The sequence below is a fragment of the Clarias gariepinus genome, chromosome 12 (assembly GCF_024256425.1).
Source record: "Clarias gariepinus isolate MV-2021 ecotype Netherlands chromosome 12, CGAR_prim_01v2, whole genome shotgun sequence".
NCBI classification, from domain to species: Eukaryota; Metazoa; Chordata; class Actinopteri; order Siluriformes; family Clariidae; genus Clarias; species Clarias gariepinus.
In genome coordinates this window covers 28,787,224-28,812,445 of record NC_071111.1, presented here as the reverse complement: position 1 = coordinate 28,812,445, position 25,222 = coordinate 28,787,224, and the positions used below count along the sequence as shown (strand labels likewise).

Genomic DNA, 25,222 nt, shown 5'->3' with positions numbered 1-25,222 from the left:
TTCCTCTTATCTTCATTATCAATTTCTAAAAATTTAAATTCTGAAACAATAGGTAAAGTGACAAAGATCACATTTGACCCATTCAGACATTTGATGTAAGAATTAACTGGAGCTCTTGATATGTATCTGTGTGATTTTATGAACTGTTTGCTTCCACACCATTGTCCAGTTAGCTAACTGCATGAATTAGGTGTACAGGTGTCCCTTATCAAGTGGATGGTGTGGATGGTAAAGTAATGGCAATATTTAAGGGGATGCATAGGGCTTTAATCAACCCTTGGAGATCTGCTGGACATGTCGCATCATAATGTCACATGAGTCTATAAGTTGATGAAACATTGACAAAAACTTTTCATAGAAAATCTTTTCATAGTTACTAGCCATGTGTTAAACTATTTGCCTTCACATGTTATGCACTATGAGGATGGAAATGAGTCACAACATCTCAGAAGAAAAATTGATCAAAGAATGACATTTTTGAGTAAAATTCAAATAATCAGCAAATAATCAGAATCCACAAATCATCTCCTATTGGCTGCTGATCTGGGACTCTATATGTATCCTGCATGATTTGAGTGCAGCTTTTGACAACATTTTGTGCATTATTTTGTTAATCAGCTGAGCTGCTCTTCATATCACTGACATATCTGATTCACCTCATACTTCTCTGACAGTATCCAGTTTGTCCAAGAAAAAAATTGGGTTCTGTCTCTTCCTGTCAGCAGTGGTGTTTGATCTAGCTAAATGCTAATATGGAGTTTTACTAATTCGTATTAGCACCGAAGCCAGAGGTGCCAGACCCTCCCCAGTGGCACAAGGGGAATTCAAAGTTTCCTTCATGGTTATATTATAACTAGTCAAAGGGCTGTTTCATGAATTTAAATCTATGTTAATGGATGTCAGTTTATAGGGATCATGCTGTAGGACATCAGTTTTTAGGGGGACAGTATGACAAATTCATATTACGTTTTTACAGTGTAAGTGAGAGAGACGTGTTCATTTTGTATGTTGTCATGTTCAACAGTTCAATGGTTGATTGACATTGATGTATTAAGTCCATCAATAGAGAAAGGACTACAGTGTCATGTATTTCCTATAGGCAGTAATGTAAAATAATAAAATCACTGACTACAACACTGGACTTCTGATTCACCAAGCAAGCCACTGCAAGTGAAACTAGGTATTTCTTTGTTTTCATTTACTTGAACATTTGGTATCTTTGACCCAATCATTAAACAGGGCAGAAATTGTATAGAAGTACAACCTGTTTAAAGGCAGTCTGGAGAAGAGAAGAGAAGAGAAGAGAACAACCTTACATTGCAAAATGTAAAACTGTATATCATAAAAGTTTTTAATCTTCTACAGTATGTACAGTCAGGTCCTACAAAGTTCTTTGTAATTTGGCCTCTGCACACCACCCCACTGAATTTGAAATGAAGCACTCAAGATGATGGGGGAATCAACACTTTCAGCTTTAAAACAGGCGTTTGAAAAAAGTGTGGCAGTAACCATTCAGGAATTACAGCCATTTTCATATACACACAGCACCTTTTGGGAGAGCTCATAAATAATGGAACAAATGGCTGACAAGCTGTTGCATGGCCAGGTGTGGCCTGTTCATTACTTCATTACTAATGGAACTGATAAAAGGCCTGGAGGTTGTTCTGGATGTTACATTTACATTTGGTATCTGTTTATTCGAAGTCCCAACATGTGGTCCAAAGAGGTGTCTGTGCAAGTAAAGGTGGCGATCATTAGGCTGAAAAACTATCACTAAATGAATCCATCGGAGATAGCAAATATGTTTGTGAGTGGCAACAACAGCTTGAAACGGAAAGAACCAGTCAAGAATACTCTTGAGGAGGTAGGAGTGCCATTGTCAACAGTCAAAATAGGCTTCATGAAGTAAATAAAGATTTACCTACTTACTTCACAACAATGTGCAAACAACTCATGAACAGAAAGGCCAGATTAGACTTAAAAGTAAGACTTAAGGAAGTCAAATTGCATACAATAAAAACAAAGGACCCAAGTATTAATGGAAATCCTTACGTTTGTAACTATAAGAGTTTGTTCCACTATTTATTATCCCCCAAATGGGAAGTGTGTGCATGTTTGAGTAATGGGTGAATGTCTAGTGCCAGAAATTTGTCCAACCCCACAAATTAAAGCTGAAAGTCACGACTTCAATCACATTTTACCATCAATGCCATTTGCTATGCCGTGTGGCCTCAGTTGTTTGTTCTGAAAAAAGAAGGCAACTTCCAGTTCTGGATGCATACTTCCATGTTCATTACCATAACATTAGTCTTTCTTAACGTGTTAAGGAAGCAATGGTTTGAAGACATGAAAAATGTCCTCAAATAACAGATTTACAGCTAAAATGTACCATCAGCAGCAAATGTAAATCATCAGATTTAAGTTATCTTTGATCCCAAGTAAGGATCCTGACTGTTAAACTGGAGTTTAATAAATATTGTGTGCATTTACCTATAAAGTGCCTTTGGCGTAGAGAATTCTTGATCATGGAATATAATTAATCTGTCTTTACAGATATGTTCACTATAGATACAAGACATACCTCACTGGATGCCCCCCTTTTATGACATGAATGCATTTAAATCCTTTGGTTACTGCAATGAACTTTCATGTCCAATATTGTTTCAATATTTAAGATAAGAAACAATTGAGTGGTTAGAGGAACTAAATGCTTGATTAATTTAAATGTTGGCAGAGTTTGATTAAATGTTGGAAACATCATTACTGATTTACATGTGACTCAAGAAAAAAAAAATACAATTAAATATATACATCTTTTTCAGCCAAAACAGTAATAATAAACATATTGAATCTGACAACTTTACATCATGCAACATCTGATTAATGTACTTCTTTACTTTTTCAGTTATATTTAAGATCCATGGAATCATTGGAGATTACTCAGTTGAGTAAATTTAATTTCTTCTAACATTGTATAAAGTGATGTGGCTTCTCTCCTGTGTGAATGCACTGGTGTCGTTTCAGAGCAGTATGATAAGCAAAACTCGTTCCGCACTGTGAGCACTGATATGGCTTCTCTCCTGTGTGAATGTACTGGTGTCGTTGAAGATTCCTCTGGCTAATATAACTCTTTCCACACTGTAAGCAGTGATATGGCTTCTCTCCTGTGTGAATGTGCTGATGTTGTATGAGATTACGTCGTTGAATAAAACTCCTTTCGCACCACAAGCAGTGATACGGCTTCTCCCCTGTGTGAATGCGCTGGTGTCGTTTGAGAGCAGTCTGATAAGTGAAACTCTTTGCACACTGTGGGCACTGATATGGCTTCTCACCCGTGTGAATGTGCTGGTGCTGTTGGAGAGTAAACCTCTGAGTGAAACTCTTCCTACAATGTGAGCAGTGATACGGCTTCTCTCCTGTATGAAGGCACTGGTGTTGTCGTAGAGCGCTCTGTCCACTAAAACTCTTTCCACAATCTGAGCAACGGTATGACCGCCCTTCTGTGTGAATGCGCTGGTGATCTAGGAGGGCGCTCAGATGAAAAAAACTCTTAACACACAGTGAACAGTTATGTGTCCTCTCCGGTTTCTGTAAGCACTGGTGCTTTCGGAAGGCAGCTGGATAAGTAAAACTCTTTCTACACTGTGAGCAGTGATACGGTTTCTCTTCTGTGTGAATGATCTGGTGTTTGTAGAGATTTCTTTTTTGGTTAAAACTCTTTCCACATTGCGAGCAGTGATGCGATTTTTCTCCTGCTTGATTGCACTGGTGTGTTTTGAGGGCATCTTGATGACCAAAATTCTTTCCACAGGATATGCAGTGGTGACTTTCCTTCTGTACATCATTGTGAGAAGCGTCAGAACTGAGAGTATGAGATGAGGATGGCTGACTATTGGAGTCTTTAGAAAGGATTTGAAAGTGGCATCTCTCAATGTGTTTGTCTAGGTAAATTTGAGACGCATAGGAAAGAGGACAAATGGCACAGCGAAAGACTTGCAACGCAGCATTGTTTATATCTAGAGAAATGAAGGGACAAAAATATCATAGATTTTATAATAAATACCATATAATCGCAAAACATCAAGTAAGGGCTTTTAGCGATGTCTATGATGATGAACACCTCCATATGAGTGATGCACTACCAAACCTAAAATTAAACTGCCCCTGAACCCTTTGCCCCTGTGTTGTTTTGTCCTTTTATGATCCAGCACATTTGCTTAATCAAAAAGTAGAGTTTTGAGTACAAATACAAATGAATAGAACTGAAATGATCTGCAGTAAATCTGGATGGACTTTACCATTCGTGGAGCATTTTCTGTTCCAGAGCTGGTCAAATGCAGGACTGAGTTCTTTTGCGTACTTCTCTTCATACCACACCAAGAGCTCCTGTCCTGGGTTGACGGGTCGACAACAACGATACAGAATTCTTCCTTGATATTGAAATGCCACAAGATTCTGTTCTTCATCATTACGAGCACAATTCACAAACCTAAAGGAATGAGGCAAAGTGGAAGGAAATGTACAAATCAGATCAGAGATACAGAACATGTGGGAGATATCAGTGACAGGAGGCAGATAAAGTTGCTCAGTAAAAACAATAGCTAAACAATTTCTCACCTCATCCAATTTGCTTGCTTTTCTTTTGTAGCATCTATGTATTCTTCCCACTGGCTGCCCCTGCATATCTGTAGACAAATTGCAGATTTACATTTTCTCTATTACATCATACATACAGTATACAGTAAAATGTCGATATTATTATTACAAACAGGTTGTTTTCTGTAAATTTTGTTGTCATCGAGCAGCCGACAAGCTTTAAGGTGAATTTAGTAACCTAAAAAGCAGTCAAGACTTTTATGAAAAATCAGAAGGAAGAAAATTTCTACTTATCAAGAATTTATGTTGTTTACATGGCAAAGCTGTACTGTTAAATCAAACCTCTCTGAGTAATGTCATTTCCTTGTGCTTTGAACACTAAACAAACCAAATCCAATATATTTTACATGAGTAATATTTATTTACTTTGATTTTGTAAGCTAATGTTGGTTCAGTATAGCTCTAATCCTCAATACATAAGTCATCCAGAGTTAAAGACTTGAAAAAAAATTCTATTCTATGGAGCATATACTTTCATTCAATGGTAACACTTTGCTGCTTAAAGAAATCTTCGGATTTTTTGATAACTTTACGACAAACTCACCACCCAGGAGTATCCACTGTTCATGGCTTTCTCTCTGTCTACCAGCTCTCCCTGGTAGGGTCCGAAGTGTACACCTACTGGAACAGTCTCCCCCTTATTGAACACTCCCAGGCCTGCATTAGGAATACCGGACTTCTGAATCTCCAGTCCAGGGGGAAGAGTTTGTCTGGCTCGATCTGTGCCACCCATGGGAGCGGGAGTATCAGGGATAAAAATAGGCGGTCCATGAACCTCACATTTATTAAAGAAGATGGATTTGCAGATCTCACAATCTGAAAATAGAGAGACCACAGCAGGGGAAAAAATATTGACAAAAGGGTTATCCATGAGACAATGCAAGAAACGTTTATTTTTTAGTCTTGCATTGGTGGTGACAGATGAAGCTTGCAGAAAAAAACAAAATTATGTTTATTACAGTAAATAATACTTAAGTACACAGAATGAAAAACAAAAAAAACACGCAGTCTAGCTGGGACATCAGGACATCATACATCCAAACATTTATACATTTACTCACATCTAGTGACAATGAAAGCATAGCCAATTCGTCTGTCTAAGAAACAAGTGGATCGAGAGAAAACCCACTTGGACATGGTAAAAAACTCACTCTCATGGTGAGAGGCATACTCTGTCTCCTGTTAATCACAGCCAATCACCATCATCTGCAAGATCATGCATGTGGCTAAGAGAGCCCACCACCGCCCCCTCCCCCAGCTAATATTCATCTCCAGAGTGGCATGATGTCTTACAGAGGTAGTCTTTAGTGTCAAGATCTTCCTCTTTAATGGAGATATCTTCAGGTGTGTTGACGAAGTCATCTCCATCATCGTCGATCTTCCGCTCCAGCGTCTCCTCTTTCTTCACACAGACTTCTAACACTTCATATGTTTCTCTGTCTGAAGTCTCTGCTTTTACATCCTCACACAACTAAAGATCAAACAACAAGAACACTTATTAAGAAAACACTTTAGAATTCCTTTTTCACCCCTCATCTTGTGTTATGAGGTTTTGTTTGATTAGCAGGACAGCTTGTAGGCTAGCAAAGCGAGGCAGTAAAATACAAACACCAGTCAAACTTTAACATTCTATTAATATTATTGTTTTTTTTGTAACATGGCTTATCATTAATCTTTACCTGTGAGGGAACAGGATCAGGAGCCTGAGACTTCCTGGAGGAGCTCCATCTGTCTCGTGCTGAACTCATTATAACAGCTCTAAAAATAATAATAATAATAATCATTATTATTTACCCATTTAAACCTTTCTATAAAAATAAAAGGAAATAAATATTTTTAACTGTTCATGAACCTGTAATTAGTCAACAGTTAATCAAAAGTAATTTGTTTCTCTCATTAAAAATTACGAAACAGAAACTTGAAATAGGGACGGGGCAAAGAACCATCATGTCAGGTCATGAAATCAGTTTAACTTGGCTGTTGAGTATCTCACTATCTGCCCCCTCTGACAGTGTTGTACGTGTCTAAGACCTAAAGCGATGAAATTTGGCTCAGATGCCCCATGCTTCCCAGATCCCAGCTAAGTCAAATGACCCTGATTGGTCTGATGGTGGCGCTGTTTGGTTGTGTTTTATATTTAGGTTCATAACCCATAAATCAATTAACCAAGAAAGACCTTTTCAAGGTATTTTCTAATTAGTCATTGGCTTAAGGTGAATCTAATGGTCTAGGCTCCGCCCATTTCCACCAAACCAAATTTTCTGACATTTTCTGCACAACCGCGTCTCATTTTAAGAATTTGTATAAATAAATAAAAAGGTTGTGTCTGTACATTGGTCAGAACTTTCAATTTTATATTTTAACGCGTTATACATTAAAGGACCTGAACATTTCTGTCTGTAAATTAGTACTTGCGGTTTATAATCTGTCTGGAGAGAATTTAATATAACTTTGCCAGTCCTTAAGTTTTTGCCTGAAGTTGAACTGTACCATAAATTAAATTAAAATGTTACGTAGAAGGGAAGTTATGAGCAGTTATGTGCCAGATGATATATGGAAAGTTTTAACAGGGTTCTGCGCATGCGTCAAACTGTGGGCGTGTCTTAAATCGACCGCTAGACAATTTACTGAGACTTTTTTCAGTTTAACCTGTAAGTGACATCAACATGTAGAGTAAAAGCGATGTTACCAACAGTTATGTGGCGGATTTAATAATCTTCTTTAAAATAAGCTACTAATGCGCGAATGTAAACAAACACCTGCACCAATAGATATTAATTAGAAAAGATAAAGTGAATATTTTTACTGGGATTAGTTCATATTTTCACTTTGGCTGAAATAACAGCGCTGAAGTGGTATAAGTGAATTTTAACGCACTGGAGTCGTTTTAGGACATAAGTATTTTAAAAGTCGTTTGTTTTGATATAAAGAGCAAATTAAATAATAATGACATTTTGTCACATCATTTTGTGTTATCACACAATCGTTTAGTCTTATTTAAAATCTAACACAAATGAATAAACAGGTTAGAGACGGTACAACACCTCGCTAAGGCTGAACTACAAATCTCTCCTTATTGTATAAATAGTGCACTACACAGTGTGCACACAGCACTAGTCCATACCGAGTGGAGTGCACCTACACAGTGAAGGGGAGAAACATTTGGGATTCGGACACAGCTTCAGTTTGACTTACCTTAAATGGGATGGGGTTTAAATCTTCAGAGACAAACACAATAGCGTGCTTTTATTTTTTAATTCCATCACATCTATCAGGAACTGCAAAACCTATTAACATTTTAATGAAATGATTAAAGATGTTTAGACGCGCAGCAACTTGTGCTTCTCCACCGTTTCTTGAGCGCATTACCTTCTTCTTCTTTGTTGCTGTTAATTTTTTTTGCAGCTGGCTGGCAGCCAACTTATAACTCATTACTGCCACCTGCTGGACTGTGGTGTGAAGTATCGAATTGGCAGAACAAAAACAAAACTCGAAAGAGGTTAAAAAAATAAAAAAAAATCCACCCTTAAATTAGATTATATAAGGCCACTTTCGTTTAGATAATGAATCAGGTTACTATATATTTTCCAGGTCATTTTCCCTAGAATGTCTTTTTTGACAAAATTATTGCAAAATATGTAAACATTTTCAAGAACAATTTTATTAACAAAATATAAGCTTAATTAAATCAACTTGTAACCATCAGGAAAAAACACATGCATTTAAACATTCAACTGTTAAAATTATCAATTGATCCTTTCCATGGCTTTCATCTGGGAAGGATTATAAGAGTAGAATAAAAATCTACATAAACATTAGTAATGAAAAAATGTAATAGTACTGTAGATTTGTATGACTACGTACCAGTCTTAAATACCAGTCGGCATTTAAAAATCTATTTTTTACCTTTTTGTACACAAGCATGTATGTAAAGCCACAAAGTCTGAAAAAAACTCTTCTTAAAATTGAGAATGAAATTACACATATTGGGTAAAGAAATCTTCTTTTATAATTATTAAATTTGTCAGTCAGCTTCAAAAAGCATTTAAACTGAATGCTTTGTTTTTATCGCATCTCCGCTGAGAGGATTTGTGTGTCAAAAATATGTCAAAAGCTGTGCTTGAACTGTTCTCTTGGCCGTTGTGAAAATGCAAACTTGCAGCGCGTTACTGAATTCTGATTGGCTAATCGCTGTTATTTATATTTCGTAAATGTTTATACATAAAAAGTTGTAATATTTAATTTTCATGACAAATGTTACATAATACACAGCATTATTAATCTAAAAGGGATGGTAAGGGGGGGATTTACAGACAGGAATGTTTTTTGACATTTTGCCATCCATCCACATCCCCCCTCAAATCGAGCCCTGCTTACACTTTTATGCTATAATTCTGGTATTCTTTGCAGCAATAAGTTAGCTAGGATGTCCTGTCTGAATGAGTTTCCTGTTTCTAGACTGCTGGTGGCTGCCCTGTTAGCTGGTGCTACTATTAACCCTTCTTGTACAGTAATTCTCCACCCCCATTTAACAGCTATTTGATTCAATTATTTGTACAGGGTCAGTCAGGACATAGCACCCCTGAAGCAGAGGGGCTTAACAATGGCAACTTCGCTGTACTGGGACTTGAACCTCTGACCTTCCAATCAGTAACCCAGTAAACCACCGATTGAGCCACCACTTTCTTTAGCTGATAGTTTGTACTGTGGAATGTAAAATGCTAGCGTACCTAGATCTTTGGAACCATCCGTATATATTATTAATTTCCTATTTGCTATTGTTTTTATATGGTTTTGCACTATTTACCAGCTTGGGATGGGTGATTTGGGGTACTTTTTATTTTATTTTATTTAGAATCACGTCTGATCTTGGCATTAACAATTTCCACGGAGGGGTGCTGTTTTCTTTTCTTTATCTTTCCTAATTGTTGTGGAACCAAATATCTTGTATTCCTATTTTGTTTCAAGCGATATCTCTTCTTCTGTATCAGTTTCTTCTAAATTAGATACTTCACTTAATTATTTCTTGATGTTTGAGTTTAATCCATTTCCTCTCCCTCTGTACTGTTTTCCAATCGTTCTCCTTCTCTTGTCCTTCCTTACTTTTTCACATTTCACTTTCTGTCATCCCTACCTCCTGCCATTCTTTGCCCATTCACAGTCCAGTTGCTATCAGCCAACCTTTACATATGACCAATCCTTGCTCTGAGATTATTGGTGGTTGGCTTTAAATATCTCCTTAAGGTTCATTACCACCACCTACGGGACCAGAGTGTAGAGTAAAAGGTATTCTTTGTATTAAAGATCTAAAGTCCCAAAATGTTTGTTTGTGTGTATTTGAGTGTTTTATCTTGTATCTCACCTTCTAACAACAAGGCAAATTAGCTGTTTAAATAAAGCAAGGCCTTATCAATATCATCATCATTAAGAAATGTTGTTGCCTCCCAATATTACACCTCTATAACTAAACCTGCCCACATACTTGCTATGATGTTTGTCCAAGGATGATTCCCAGTATCTAGTAGTGAATGCCAGAAAGCATCTGATACACATGTAAAGCTGAATGGAGTGTGATATACAGTATAATCGGTGACTAGTACCAATGTTCAGCAAACAACTTTTTAAATTTTTTTTAAAAAGTACCTTATAGGTGACACGGTGGTGCGCTGGTTAGAACTATCGCCTTGCACCTCCAGGGGCTGGGTTTGATTCCCTATCTGTGTGCATGGAGCTTGAATGTTTTCTGTGGGTACTGCGGTTTCCTTCCAAGGTCCAAAAAATGCAAATTAGCCCAATCTGCATGTCTTTTCACTGTGGGGGACATTCCCAAATTTCCCCTTGTGTGTGAATGAGCATGTGTGAGTATGTGCGTGTGCCCAAAGTCTCCTGGGATAGGCTCCAAGCCCCCGCGACCCTGTATATGATATATCAGTATAGATGATGAGATAGTGAGAAAATAACTTGTCACAAGCTTTTTGACTAATTTATTTGTCAGGTTTGATGGGTGTTCTTAAATGTAAATAAATTAATTAATAACGACTTAGTTGATGTAATGGCTATTAATTTCTGTGTTTCGTAACACTGGGTTCTCTTTCCAAGTAAAGCAATGCACACGTACTCAGCCATACACATGAAGTAAATGACAATGTGATTCATCAGACCAGGCCATCTTTTTCCATCTGTGGTCTATCTAATGCTTATGTGCCCATTGTAGGACCTTTCTGGTGGACACGGGTCAGCACAGGCTCTCTGAGCAGTTATGCTGCTCCATACACAGCATAGGGTAATGCACTGTGCGTTCTGACTCCTTTCTATCAGAGCTAACATTCACTTTTTCAGCAACTCTTTTATTGAATTGGAGCCAACCTTTGTTTCCCATGTGCATCAGTGAGCCTTAGCCAACCATGATCCTGTTGCCCGTTCACATTTTTTCTTTCTTGGACTTTTTGTAGGTCCTGACCACTGTATTTTAAATAATGGTTTATTTTTATAGCATTCCATAGTGTAGCTGATTTTGCTAATTGCATTGCCCAAAATTGAGTTGACTGACAAAAAGAGTGGCGTATAGGGCATGGCAAAATATAAAATATGTTGCATTTTATTTCTATGTACAGTGGAACCTTGGATTACAAGCATAATTTGTTCCAGAAGCGTGTTCGTATATCAAAACACTCGTAAATTAAAGTGATTTTTCCCAAAAGAAATAATGAACACTTAGATTATTCATTTCACAACCCAAAGAAATACATTCATACAAATAACTAATACAAAATTACAAAGTAAAAAAAAATAAATAAAATTTAACCTGCACCTTTGAAAAAAGTTCCGACAGATAAGTGTTTCCATTAGTGTTTGTGCACGCATGCGCTGTTTATATGCGTGTGTTAAAGAGGTTAAAGATCCATTTTCTCTTTCTCTCTCTTTCAGCCTGCACTGTTTGTGTGCATGCATGTCATTAGACACCGTGCCCCTCCTCCTGTCGTCTTGTACAAAACTATAATTTCATTAATGTAAACTTATATCAAAGAAGTTCACCAAACAGCAGATACAATAAACTTTTATTTGAGACTTTTGTCAGGACAGAAATGCATATATTGTGGAATGTCATTAACCAAGGCATCACCAGAAACAAAGTTCACCATTAGGAAACAGCTAACTTTTTTGTGCCCAACTCCAAAATTTTATTAAAACACAGCTGTGCGCTTCTTCTTCGTCTGTGTTTACTGGCAGCTTGCGTCCAGAAGCGCGCTGTGTCGCGCCAAACAAATAACTGGGCAAAAACATAACGCAAACTTTTAAAATTAATTAAAAGAAGCTTAGAGGCAGAAGACTTTGCCTCGATCATTTTTTTGTAATCCAATTACTCGAGGAATCCTTTCAGCCCTAGTCATGATCAATATCAAAAGATACTGTTAACCCATTATATTTATACTAGTAATCAATTTATTCACAGTGATTATGTTCATCATTGACATTGTATTTATAATAAATGCTTCACTGAAATCTTTAGAATTCACAAAAATAGAAAATTTCAGGAATCCCAGAAATTAATTTGGTGTTGTTGCTGATTTTCTACTTCTTTCCGAGAACTACTAGTAACGGCCCAATAAACTGTGACACCATAAAAAGTGGGGTCTTGCAGAAAACATTTTACTTGTCCTCATCGCCAGAATCCTCATCGTAAGTGCCCGAATCACGCATCATGAAAAAGGTGTCATTAGGCATCCTGGGAGTGCTTGTCTGGACAAGAGTTATGGCCTGTAGGAGCCTAACTGATGAAAAATGCCTCAGCATCAGATAACATTGGTCCTGGGGTGGAGAGCTGCCTGGGCAATGGAGCAGTTTGGTACTGCCGGACTTGCAGGTGGCTGCAGTGACGAAGGAGAAGGCACTGCAAGATGCTGAAAAGAAGGAGGAGAGCATGCAGGTGCCTGGAAGGCCATGAAAGCTGCTGGCTGGGGCGACAAGGAAGCAGCAGGCTGGTACACCCACGAAGGGCCAGGGGTCGGCTGATAGGACCAAGGAGCGTGAAGAGGTACAAGCTGTCTCTGGCGACTGACAGTCTTAAAGTGCATCAAGGTCTGAAATATAGCAGCTTGGCATTCCTGCCACGTATCAGCATCCATGAGCCTGGTTTCATGATAAATCATCTCTGCCATTGCCCTCCTCGATCCCATCTCATCATCATGTGGTTGTGCTGTATGCTTAAGGACATCTTGCAAATCAGCTGCCTTCTTAAGAATAAGAAAAACACATTTAGTATTCAAGCGAGTACTAAAGAGCCCTGCTGCCTAGTACAAAATGAGTGTTACCAAGTGGCCTAGTGGGAAGATTTATGAAGTGAATGGAGTGAAGTGAACATTATTATATATTTATTATTTATTTATTAATTATTACTTATTAGTATGTGGTTCATCTCCTATAACATCATGTACAGGACATCATGAAGAAAAGGTACTTGTCAGCACCAAAAGCATTATTTATTACAAGTGCTGCATGAAATGCGTGGTGAAGTGAAATTGAACAAGCCCTCATGAACCCTCATGAAGTTATGGATACAGGCTAAGTTCTCCAGTATCTTTTTTGTATACTGGACTCAGCCATCCTATAATTCAGTAGGAACCATTGTCTATAGGCTCATGATGTCACTGGAACATCAGGTGACAAAGGAAAGAACACTAGAGCAAAAGAAAGTACTTACTTCACTGAGAGCAGCTGCAGTGGGTATTGATGAAAGCTCTACAGGGATCATCTTCTTAGGTTGAGTTGACCTCTTTGAGACTATGCTAGACCCTGATTCAGGATCTCCATCCTCCTCATTGCTGTCATCGGCAGGTGAAGTCACTGCGACATCAGCAGACTGAGTACAAGTCCCAGCCCTGGAGGACGGTTGACCTCGCTTATTTCTTTTTCCCTCTGCCACCCTCTTCATGAAGTTCTGAATATAGCCAAAATTCTCTAGTAGCCACTTGTCTCTGTCGGTCATTGGAAGTGTTCCTGACCCAGACGGCTGCTTCTTGGTAAGTTTCCCAGTCCTATCTCTCATAGACTTCAACCAGGTAGTCAACTGGTCAACTGTGATGCCCAACTGCTGTGCCTTCTCTGAAACCACTCTGCTTTTCTTTTCTCTATTTTTGTGGTCAGCCATTTCAAAATTGTACAGAAATTCATTTTCCCTGTACCAGTCAACTACTTCCTGCTCCTGTTCAGGCTTCAATGTAAGTGCGGGAGCTCTGGCCTTCTTGGTTAATTCTGGAGCAGGTGTGCCTGAAGCTGACTCATTATTAGCAGGATTAGTTTCACCTTCTTTTTCTGAGACCATATAAGCAGGACTAACAGGAGATAGTTGTGGATGAGAACTGCTTTTCTTGGATTTTCCTTGTACCTTTCCCTTGGGTGGCATGATGTTATGATGTGGATGCTGTAACTGTCTGATGACACATGATGAGGAGATGGGGCCTGTGAACGAGATGAAAACACCGTACTGACACCATATTGACCACTGCAGGCTCTGTAATGAAAACGCAGACACTGTACTCAGTACGTGTGCGTCATATTGACAATGTGGCCACCGTACTCACACTGCCAGCATTCGTGCCATAGTTCCATCAACAAAATTCTAACTGCGTATAAAGACCATACTAAGACCGCATAGTCACCGCTGTCTGAGGTCGGCAGAAATGTCTGTCACCGCTGTCTGTGGTCCTAGTATGGGGTGTAAATTGGATTGTGGTGTTGGCTCGTTTCCAATCTTTATGCATGAAAAATTAAACACAAATTATTTTAAGCGGACCCTAAGAAACCTTGTGGAACATCGGGGTCACTCCTGGTGCCTAACACGTGTCTCCCTGCAGGTCAACCCGCATGGGTGAGATGGGATGATAGTCCGATCTGGTCTGTACTGAGTTATTCTATGCATGCGACATCATCCTAGTAAAAAAATTTAAGGCCTGATGGTGAAAATGAGGTTAATTGATTAACCATGACATTGACACAGAACTTTTCTACAATCATTTTATAGTGTACTAACTTTAAATTTGACTTGTACAATGTGCTTCACTGCCACAGATCATTTAAATTGTTACAATGATCATATTTCCTATCACATTGGGGACACCAAAAACTATAGAGGTGAACCAGGCAGGATGGAAATCAGATACTTTCAATCAGCATTAAAAAGTCAATTATTTTCTTATATTACTATACAATAAGTTACTCAAAACACACTGGACTTTTTGTGTGTCATGGCTCTGTGCTTAGCTGGGGCTGAGCCCCCTGTTTAGCAAACAATTCACACTTCCACGGTAACACAGGTGCATAGACAAAACAAACACCACAACTAAAGCTTTTTTTGATTGCAAACCACTGTATACAATTACCACGTTACATAAAATAACATTGAATCCAATATCTTTTATTTAACTTTTTTACATTATTACAAAGGTAAGAATTTAGCTACGAGCCATAAATTGTTCGATTGTGCTATCCAACATGGGTATTTGGTATATTGGTATTTTCAGTATAAAATATAGTAGGTTCAGTGTGATATCTACGACCACATCATGGCCGTGCTGATATTTAGCAGAACAGGGGTCTGTTCTTCGTACGTCGCTAACTCAGTTAGCTGGATTTGATTGTTGTGGATTTGTCCTGATCTTGGATTGTTTCGTTCTTCGATGCGCTTCTCGCATTTGTTGTCATAGCAACATATCCGTACGCTTGAACCTGCTCGGAAACAGGTTTATTTCATGTAAACAGGATTAAGGCTGCGCTCCTGGCGGGTTATGATTGGTTGAAATGACGAGGTCACATCTGATTGGTTAAAGAGCACGACTGACATGGACTGACTCACGTGGGAAAAGAAAAGTATATGCCCCCCTGCCATGGACTCCAAACACACACACATAATCGCTATAAAATATTATATATGACCATAACTTCATAGGTTTATTGTTATCAAATATGATATCACTAATATAATGAAGATTAGGCACGAGACAGCTGTCAAGACCATTAATACAAATTCTTGTATAATGTTTATTTTGTAACACATTTATTTTTCAGGGGTTTGTCATAAAAATATGCAAATAAATATTTATATATATTAAAAATAAATATTTTATAATGATAAATTAGATAAAACTAATTTTATTATAAAATAAACAATATAAAAGTATACATGCTGTATTTGAAAAAAATATTAATATTTCTATTTTTTCATATACAACATATTTATTTTCATATTGCTTATTTAATTTTATTGTCTCATGTAATTTGTAAACCATTAACCTATGATTTTATGTTCTAATATAATATTTGATAGCGATTATGTAGGGGGGGCAATCCATGGCAGGGGGGCATTTCAGCGCACAACACGTGTTACAAAAAAAAAAGTTGAGCCGCTCTTTTTCCATTTCGTCAACCAATCGGAGGGCATGTGATCAGTCTTTCTACTGTCGATGCATATTGCCTTTTAAACCAACGCACGAACGCGCAATAATCCTAAACAACTCAATCCAGCTATACTAATCATCAACAACAGGTGAGCTCGAAGTACCAACTTAGCCGCATCGTAATTAGCACGATGATCTCATCTTAGATGTGTCAGTTCATCTCGGATGTGTCAAGCGACATACGAAGAACAGACCCCTCGACTCCCTCCCATGTGATATTAGCTTAAATCTTAAGTATATGAAGAAATCTGCTGCTGAATGTTATGTTTTTTGCTTTCTATAGGTCTTTCCCATTTACTTGTCAGAGTAAATTGCAAAAATTAGCATCCTTTTTTAGATTCTTAGAAGCACTTTTAAAAGTGTCCAACATTAACAGTTTAGCCAGAAAACTATTTCTAATAACCATATACAGGTAGCTCCTGACTTAAGAACAAGAAAATCTTGTATGATTGTAAATATTGGTATCTTATGCACTGCAGTGTCTTTTTTTTTTTTTTTTTTTTTTTTTTACAACACACATGAGCTACATCCATGATTTGCCTGCATCTACAAATATTTGTAGAACCGTGGTCTGTTCGTATCTGTGGAAATTCGTAATTCGAATGTTCATAAGTCGGGGACTACCTTTACTGAAAATGCCAAACAATGTACAATTTACTTACATTGCAAAATATACATTAATCTTTTTTTTTCCTAATCTTGTATAGTCCTCATGTCATCACTATTAAATAGGGTTTGGACTGATATCATACATTTATGTTTTACATCAATACCCGTGTGTGATGTTCATTACCACCCCATGATATACCTTGCTAGGGCAAATACAGCACCTGCTTTTTAAAATGTCTACAGAAATTATACAGTTTTTCTCCTTTGTAAGTATTCTAAATTGTTTGGAGTCCAGTAAGTCTATTACCACACTGAACTGTGATTATGCTGGTGTCAAGTGAGATTACTCTGCTCAGTTAATTCCTTTTGACATTGTGATAAGAAGTGTTATGTTGTTTCCCTTTTGTGAATGCGCTGGTGTTTTTGGAAACCACTTGGATAGGAAAAACTCTTTCCACACTGTGAGCAGTGATAGGGCTTCTCTCCAGTATGAACGCGCTGGTGTCTTTTAAGATGACTCTTTAAATTAAAACTCTTTCCGCATTGTGAGCAGTCATAAGGTTTCTCTTGCGAGTGAATGACCTGATGTGATAGAAGAGCACTCTGCTGAGTGAAACTCCTTCCACACTCTGAGCACTGATATGGTTTTTCTCCTGTGTGAATGCGTTGGTGGACAAGGACCGCATCCTTCAGAGTAAAACTCTTTCCACAATGTGAGCAGTGGTATGGCTTCTCTCCTGTGTGAATGTGCTGGTGTCGCTGGAGAGCACTCTGTCGACTAAAACTCTTTCCGCAATCCGAGCACTGATATGGCCGCTCTCCTGTGTGAATGCGCTGGTGGACTAGAAGAGCGCTCAGATGAAAAAAACTCTTAACACACTGTGAACAGTGATACGTCCTCTCTCGTATCTGAATGCACTGGTGCTTTTGGAAAGCTGCTGCATAAGTAAAACCCTTTCCACACTGTGTACAGTGATGCAGCTTCTCTCCTTTGTGAATGCACCGATGTCGTTGGAGATGACTGTGTTGAGTAAAGCTCTTTCTACACTTTGAGCAGTGATACGGTTTCTCTCCTGTGTGAATGATCTGGTGTTTGTGGAGATTACTCTTTTGATTAAAACTCTTACCACATTGTGAACAGCGATACGGCTTCTCTCCTGTGTGGATCCGCTGATGGACTAGGACAGCACTTGGAAGAGTAAAACTCTTTCCACACTGTGAACACTGATGGGGTTTCTTGCCTGTGTGAATGCGCTGGTGTTTGTGGAGATTAATCCTTTTGCTAAATCTCTTTCCACACTGTGAGCAGCAGTGTGGTTTTTCTCCTGCTTGACTGCACTGGTGTGTTTTAAGTGCATCCTGATGACCAAAGTTCTTTTCACAGGCTGTACAGTGGTGAATCATCTTCTTCCTTATACATTTGTGAGTGTCAGAACTGAGAATATCAGATGATGATGGCTGACTACTAGAGTCTTTGGAAATGACCTGAATCTCATACTTAATCTCTTGGGGTTCTTGCAGTCTCACATTCTCCTCATAGTGGCAGCTCTGGATGTGTTTGTCTAGGTAAATTTGAGATGAAGAGGAAAGAGGACATGTGGAGCAGGAAAAGACTTGCACCTGTGCGTTGTTTATTTCTGGAAAAGAGAAAGAACACACATCAGACACTGAACATGAAATGCCACAAATTTTAAATGTAACAACAGTGTTCTAATGAAAAAGAGTGTTTGAAGTTAAGTAAAAACTGTTGAACTTCTATATGAAACTATTCGAAAGACTCAGAGAGTGAAAATTCACAAGGCTCAGGGTCACCAGACAGCACAAATAAATAAATAAAAATGTCAGTCAATCCAACAATTAATCAACCAACCAATCAACTGCAGAAGGCTCTTAGCTAATTTCTAAAAGGTTTCCCCAACAACGTAATTATTTTCTGAGGCTGAGGTATAGTATTAAAGCTTCATTACACTTAATCTTTAACTCTTATTTTAAAACCCATTGGTTCATTCCAGCATTTTATTAAAGTGCCCCTATTATGCCATTTAAAGGTTGAGTCTCTTAAAACAGGTTTACATGTATGCAAGGTCAAAAATAAAAAAAACTTTCTCCAAAAATAGATTTAATTTTACCCCATTTCTAAATGATTTGTAAACAACTCGTGTGAAGCAGTTCGAAGAATCAGTCTGTCTAAACCCCTCTTTTCCGTGAGCCCTCACTGCTGTGATTGGTCAGATGGCGCGGTCCTTTACGATTGGTCTACCGCTACAGCGTGTGTCGGAAAACGAAACGCCCATTACCATAACTGAACGACGGTTCTGGAGACCCGTCAATACATAGAAAAGATGGCCTCGATTTTACCCTATTAATTGGAGCCGGAGTCTGACGATGTGGCACATCGACAAGAAACTGTTTCGCAAGCACGACTGAAACAGGAGTTTCTTAGTGGTAAGTGTCATATGTTAACAAGAGTGTACAATTAATCCACGTGGAAATTGTACTGTTTGTGGGTGGGCAAGTTGTTCGCGACGTAGGACGTGGGCGGACATTATGCAAAAATGTTACTTAGGGACATGGATCCGTAACAGAAAAAGATTCAAATTGCTAACGACTCGTTTAGGCAAATGTGAGCCGACTCTTTTTTCAAAAACTATATTTATCATGCGCTGTCGGCGTCACAACTTTGCATATAGTTTATGTTCACATACAGCTACATGACACACTGCATGAAAGATCATAGTTGAAAACGCATAATAAGGGCACTTTAAAATAGCTTTGCTTAAGGGTAAAAGTGCAGATTTGGGAGTTCATTACTTCATACAAGCTGACCAGCTGTCCCCCTTTTTGCCACCACAACAGCAAAGCACTGTGTGTTCAGACTATTTGGGAACCAAAATTATCCTTTTTCTGCAATTTGAGCTACAGTATATCTTAGGGATTAGATTAAATGGGCCAGCCTTTAATCTCCACATGCATCAGTGAGCCTTGGACACACGTGACCCACAGTCGCTGGATTTTCCTTCCTTATACTACATTTGGGAAGGTCCTGACCACACCTCCTACAAGAGCTACGTTTTTGGACCTTCTCTGACCCAGCTCTCTAGCTGTTACAATCTGGCTCTTGTAAAAGTAGCTCTGTTAGTATTCTGAAAGGCACTTAAGATTTGGTGGGATTTATTAAGCAGCAAGTGAACATTTTGTTCCTGAAGTTGATGTGTTGAAAGCAGAAAAGATGGGCAAGCATAAGGATTTGATTGACTTTGACAAAGACCAAATACTTAATATGAGGCATAAGTTTATGGCTGATTGATGTATGGTCAGGCCATACAGGTTAGTTTTGGACAAATGCTGACAGGCGAGGATCCTCCACTATAGAAATATAAATGAATAGAAATGAAATGATGTGCAGCATGTCTCGATGGCATTTACCATTTGTGAAGCATTTTCTGTCCCAGAGCTGGTTAAATGCAGGACTGAGTTCTTTTGCGTACTTCTCTTCATACCACACCAAGAGCTCCTGTCCTGGGTTAATTGGTCGACAGCAACGGTACAGAATTCCTCCTTGATATTGAAATGCCACAAGGTTCTGTTCATCATCACAAGCACAATTTACAAACCTAAAGGAATGAGGCAAAGTCCCAGGAAAGGTACAAATCAGAATTACAGAATTAAAGCTGTAAAGTCAATAAAACAAACAAGGACATAACATAATCTGGGTAATCCTCACCTCATCCAGTTTGCATGCATTTCTCTTTTGGCATCTATGTATTTTTCACCTTGCCTGCCCCTGCATATCTGTGGACAAATTGCACATTTACATTTTCTCTATTAAATAAATCCAGGTGCATTAAATGAAAGACACGGGCATGATGGCTCATGCCGCATACTTATTATAATAAAGCTAGATAAAAGTATTTATAATACATCATCATTAAAGGTACTGTAAATGTAGTTTTACAGAACATCTGATAAGATTTAAGATAAATTAAATAATTGGAATGACTGTTTTAGCAAAACTCTGCTTTTGAATCAAAGTGAAAGATAAGAAGCTGAAAGAATGCTAGCAGTTCAATAAGGGTAAAACTAATGGCATGCTATAAAAGAACATGTGCTCTTATCATCCTGTAAGACGTGCTTCACTGCTGGAATATTTAAGCTTAGGAAGCACTCTTCATTGTTTATTTATACATGTGAAACCGGGTAGAACTTTAGATCTCATTGAGCTGAACATTCACCATGATTTTCATGGGCTCTACTTAACAGAAAGTCAGTTATTTTGGGTCGAAATTGTAAATGGATTTTTAATATCTAAAACGGTTCAGCCGTGGTGATTCCTTAAATTTATGCTGAAAAGTGGCTAATCACTTCCTGGTTGGCATCATATTGAGTGACATCACGTTGAGTAACATTTACATCACATCTACATCTAGGCATTTGGCAGACGCTCTTATCCAGAGCGACTTACATTTTTTATCTCATTACACATCTAAGCAGTTGAGGGTTAAGGGCCTTGCTCAAGAGCCCAACAGTGACAACTTGGTGGTTGTGGGGTTTTTGGACGTCTTAACATGCTCAAAAAGTCATGAGAATCAGCACCAGGTTGGATTCTGCTGTCATTAGGGATGCCTGAGTAGCTGGGCCCTGGGCGAGGCGCACAAGCACCAGTACGTTACAAACAGTTTGATAGACCTTAAAGTGTATTTAAAGCATCTTCATGCATCATTGGCAAGAAACTGAAATAACCTTAATCAAGTAGTGACATTTAAAAAAAAAAAAAATTCTTTTGATAACTTTACAACAAACTCACCACCCAGGAGTATCCACTGTTCATGGCTTCCTCTCTGTCTACCAGCTCTCCCTGGTAGGGTCCGAAGTGTGCACCTACTGGAACAGTCTCCCCCGTATTGAACACTCCCAGGCCTGCGTTAGGAATACCAGACTTCTGAATCTCCAGTCCAGGAGGAAGAGTTTGTCTGGCTCGCTCGGTGACCCCCATGGGAGCGGGAGTATCAGGGATGAAAAGGGGCGGTCCATGAACCTCACACTTATTGAAGAAGATGGATTTGCAAATCTCACAGTCTAGGGAAAGGGGAAAATCATGTCTATGACGCTTATGTATATCAGATAACATGTACATTGAACTTGTATAAAAGTTTGACCACTAAAGCTTGCCAAAATGGTTAAACTTGTAGAGAGCTGAGGTGTCCATAACGATCTTGCGAGACATAGCAAAAAGTTATCCAAGTATTTTTATTTATTTCATCTTTTTTTTTTTTTTTTACTAAATTTTTACAACCATCTGTAAATTATTATTTAAACAAACTGAATATCCTTCCTACATGCACATTACTACTACTAGTATACATTTATAGTATACATGATGCACACAGGGCTACTTGCCCCGCCTTGCACACTTACTTTATGTATGCCTGCACAAACCCCCCCCCCCCCCCCCCCCATACTGTGTATGTTGGTCTAAGAGCCATTAACAGCCAGAATCAAATTCCTTGTGCGTCATCATACTTGCCGACTAAAACCTGATTCTGATTTGTAATTCTAAGCATTTTTTTTTGTTGGAGCATATTTAATACAAAAATTAAATACAAGGTATAGCCATCTTTGCTTTAGAAGCAAACCCAAATACATCCACACCATACACCCTCATTTACTCCTAGTGGCAGTTTAAGCATAGGCTTATAAAAAAAAAAAATGTCTCCGAAGGAACACATTAGATCCATAGGAAACCAAAATGGACATGGACAGAACTTGCAGGACCCTGAAGCTGTGCTGCCCATCAACCCGTCCACAGATACAGAGATTTAAACACCTGACCATCACACCCATGTGTTCTTAAAGGTCATCCTATTTCAGGGGCAAAAGGAGGGACATACTTTCTGTCTCCTATTAATCACAGCCAATTACAGTCAGCTTGCATAAATCCCTAATGGCCCCTGTTGTACTTCTAGTGCACTGGATAGTGTGTAGTGTGGGAGCTCCAGAGTGGCCTTACAAAGGTAGTTTTTAATGTCAGGATCTTCCTCTTTAACTGAGATATCTTCAGGTGTGTTGTCGAGGTCGTCCTCATAGTCGTCAATCTTCAGCTCCAGCGTCTCCTCTTTTTTTACTTCAGACACTTCTAATGTTTCTTCTAATGTTTCTCCATCTGAAGCCTCTGCTTTCATGTTCCCACACAGCTAAAGATCAAACAATAACATTTATTCTGAAAATAAGGTTTAGGACAGTATGTAGGTTAGCAACAAGGCAAAAATAAGTAAAACACAAACATGAACAAACTTTAATTTTACAGTGGACCCACGGCATATGAACGCCCCAGACTTGCGAATTTTCAACTTATAAACCAAAATTACTAACATGCGAACATGCGAAGCAGTTTCTGCGCGGAAGCGATCAAGCTGGTTGCATGTAGCCGGTTAAAAAAAATTACACTCAGTATACAAAACCCAAATGTGTATTATAAAAAAAAATAACAACGTAGTGCACAAAATACGACTATTTACAACTATATACAAAATTTTCGGGAGAATATCTGGCTTTCCGGGTTCACGATAATGAAATCATGAAATAAGATTAAGTAAGATTTCTATTTATTTCATATTTTATTTCATTTACATGTCTGTTCTAAATGTTTTATATGTTTTCATATGCAAAAAAATTGACTATAGTGCTGCAAATGTTAATATTGGTAATATTTTTGGGTGGTTCTAACACATTATCTGCAGTTACATTTTTTTCTTATTCACGATACGAAATTTCACCTTAAAAACTCGCCCCTGGAACGGATTAAATTTGTATGCTGAAGTACCGCTGTAAATCATATGAATGTTATTATTGTTATGTTTTACTTTTCATTAGATTTAACGTGTGTAACTAAAAAGAGCATTAATCTTTACCTGTAAGGGAACGGGATCAGAAATCTGAGACTTCATGGAGGAGCGCCGTCTGTCTCCTGCTGAGCTCATTATAGCAGTTCAAAACTAATAACAACAACAACAATACAGAATATTAGGCTGTTTTATAGAAATAAAAAAATATATAATATGTTAAGCTGTGCATGATCCTGCAAATCTCAACAGAAACATATTTATTTACTTCAATAAACAAAGAAAAGCAAGCAGGAAAGAAAGGCTCTAACTTTTTGCTTTTATAGCAAAAGTCTTTAAATTTTACCCGCATTAAAACCACAACAATATTTTGATGACAGAAGTAAATGATCTATATGGCAGTTAAAGCTTTCTTTAAGACTTTTTTTTATATACAAATGAAAAGCAAACTAAATAACAATTGCAATTTTGTCACACCTCTTCAAAAGACGAGTTACTTTAAAAATACATTTAAACACATCAACAATAAAACGCCTCGCTATGGCTGAACTACAAATATCTCCTCGTTGTATAAATAGTGCACTACATAGCGTGCACAAGGCTCTAACCCAGACTAGACTGAGTGTAGTGCACTTACACAATAAAGAGGAGAAACATTTGGGATTCGGCCACACAGCTTCAGTTAGACTTACCTCAAACAGAAAGGGGTTTAGCTACTCAGAAATAAACACATATTTATCTCAAGCACATCTTTCTGCAAATGACACATCCATAAATATGATAATGTGATGACGACCTCAAACGGATAAAGCTGTTCTAGCAAACAGTTTCTCCAACATTTCCTGAAAGCGTTACCGCCGACTGGGCTTCGTCTTCTTCCTCTGGGTTTAGCGATTTAGCGGTTGGCATCAGGTCTAAATTACCGCCATCTACTGGACTGGAGTGTGGTGCAGGAAAAATACTGAGCACAAGCACTGTACCTCAAAGGCTGCGTTCTATTCATATGTTTACTTTACACGGTGCTCCCTACTTCCTACTCCGTGTGCAGGGAATGTCGGTTAACACTAGAAGCGCTGGGCCGTTGTTACCTTCTTATAACGCGGTTTAGCGGTCATTTGACCGCCTATTGTTTTGCATGGGAAGCTGCTGCTGACACACAATGATCGCTAGATGGCGCTTTCACCCAAAGCAAATAGTTTAGCTCCAAGATCAACTTGCACTTGAACAATGCACCATTCATTCCCGCATTGATAATCAGCGATATCTTTTTTTTTTTTTTTTAACTGAGAAAACCTACTACAGAGTCTCTAAGGGGACAAAGAAACAGAAAAAAAACGGCAGAAGAAAAAAAAAGTAATGTTACCCAAAGTAACCTAAAGTTTTTGGCATGACTTTTTTTCTGCCGTTTTATCTCCTCCTTTGTCCATCTAGGGGCTTCGTACTATAACAAAAAGGAAAGCTCTACTTAATTTTATATCGTATGGAGAAAATCTATTGGATTGTTCAGTCTATTTGAAGCTTCTGAACATCTCGGAGCCGCGATTTAGTTCTAAACTCGCTTCCGTGAAATTATCGCTAAAACAATATTAAATTTTTTCAATATTGAATGAATCAGATCTACCACAGCAGATAATAAACTATGCTATGTCATAACCGAAGCAAACA

The 25,222-nt window shown here is 38.2% G+C and overlaps 2 protein-coding genes across 4 annotated transcripts; both read right to left on the bottom strand.

The window, feature by feature from the left end:
• Window positions 1-1,984: 1,984 nt before the first annotated feature.
• On the bottom strand, window positions 1,985-8,004 carry LOC128534542 (histone-lysine N-methyltransferase PRDM9-like). The gene is made up of 7 exons (XM_053509012.1): window positions 7,852-8,004; window positions 6,336-6,414; window positions 5,950-6,127; window positions 5,201-5,472; window positions 4,618-4,685; window positions 4,299-4,489; window positions 1,985-4,016 (listed from the first exon to the last, which is right to left on the bottom strand). Exons 2-7 carry the CDS (start codon window positions 6,402-6,404, stop codon window positions 2,965-2,967), a joined length of 1,830 nt encoding a protein of 609 aa, XP_053364987.1. The 5' UTR covers window positions 6,405-6,414; window positions 7,852-8,004; the 3' UTR covers window positions 1,985-2,964.
• Window positions 8,005-12,188: 4,184 nt separating this feature from the next.
• On the bottom strand, window positions 12,189-24,422 carry LOC128534537 (uncharacterized). 3 transcript variants are annotated; one of them, XM_053509004.1, is made up of 9 exons: window positions 24,250-24,422; window positions 23,627-23,710; window positions 22,726-22,935; window positions 21,523-21,794; window positions 20,443-20,510; window positions 20,145-20,332; window positions 17,846-18,355; window positions 13,358-14,115; window positions 12,189-12,890 (listed from the first exon to the last, which is right to left on the bottom strand). In XM_053509004.1, exons 3-9 carry the CDS (start codon window positions 22,895-22,897, stop codon window positions 12,450-12,452), a joined length of 2,409 nt encoding a protein of 802 aa, XP_053364979.1. In that variant the 5' UTR covers window positions 22,898-22,935; window positions 23,627-23,710; window positions 24,250-24,422; the 3' UTR covers window positions 12,189-12,449. The 3 variants fall into 3 exon arrangements, with proteins under 3 accessions (XP_053364979.1, XP_053364977.1, XP_053364978.1); XM_053509002.1 differs by having other exon boundaries at window positions 22,726-22,909; XM_053509003.1 differs by having other exon boundaries at window positions 12,189-12,887; window positions 22,726-22,909.
• Between the last annotated feature and the right edge of the window lie 800 nt (window positions 24,423-25,222).

What these genes read in the sequence shown, in the direction of transcription:
- LOC128534542 (XM_053509012.1), bottom strand. Translation starts at nt 6,404, where the DNA reads ATGAGTTCAGCACGAGACAGATGGAGCTCCTCCAGGAAGTCTCAGGCT. An exon ending in TGACACTAAAGACTACCTCT is followed by an intron (nt 5,473 to 5,949) that starts GTAAGACATCAT and finishes CTCTATTTTCAG; the next exon opens with ATTGTGAGATCTGCAAATCC. An exon ending in ACAGTGGATACTCCTGGGTG is followed by an intron (nt 4,686 to 5,200) that starts GTGAGTTTGTCG and finishes ATTTGTCTACAG; the next exon opens with ATATGCAGGGGCAGCCAGTG.
- LOC128534537 (XM_053509002.1), bottom strand. Translation starts at nt 23,695, where the DNA reads ATGAGCTCAGCAGGAGACAGACGGCGCTCCTCCATGAAGTCTCAGATT. An exon ending in CTGATCCCGTTCCCTTACAG is followed by an intron (nt 22,910 to 23,626) that starts GTAAAGATTAAT and finishes TTTGATCTTTAG; the next exon opens with CTGTGTGGGAACATGAAAGC. An exon ending in GTATCGCTGTTCACAATGTG is followed by an intron (nt 14,116 to 17,845) that starts GTAAGAGTTTTA and finishes TCTCGTTCACAG; the next exon opens with GCCCCATCTCCTCATCATGT.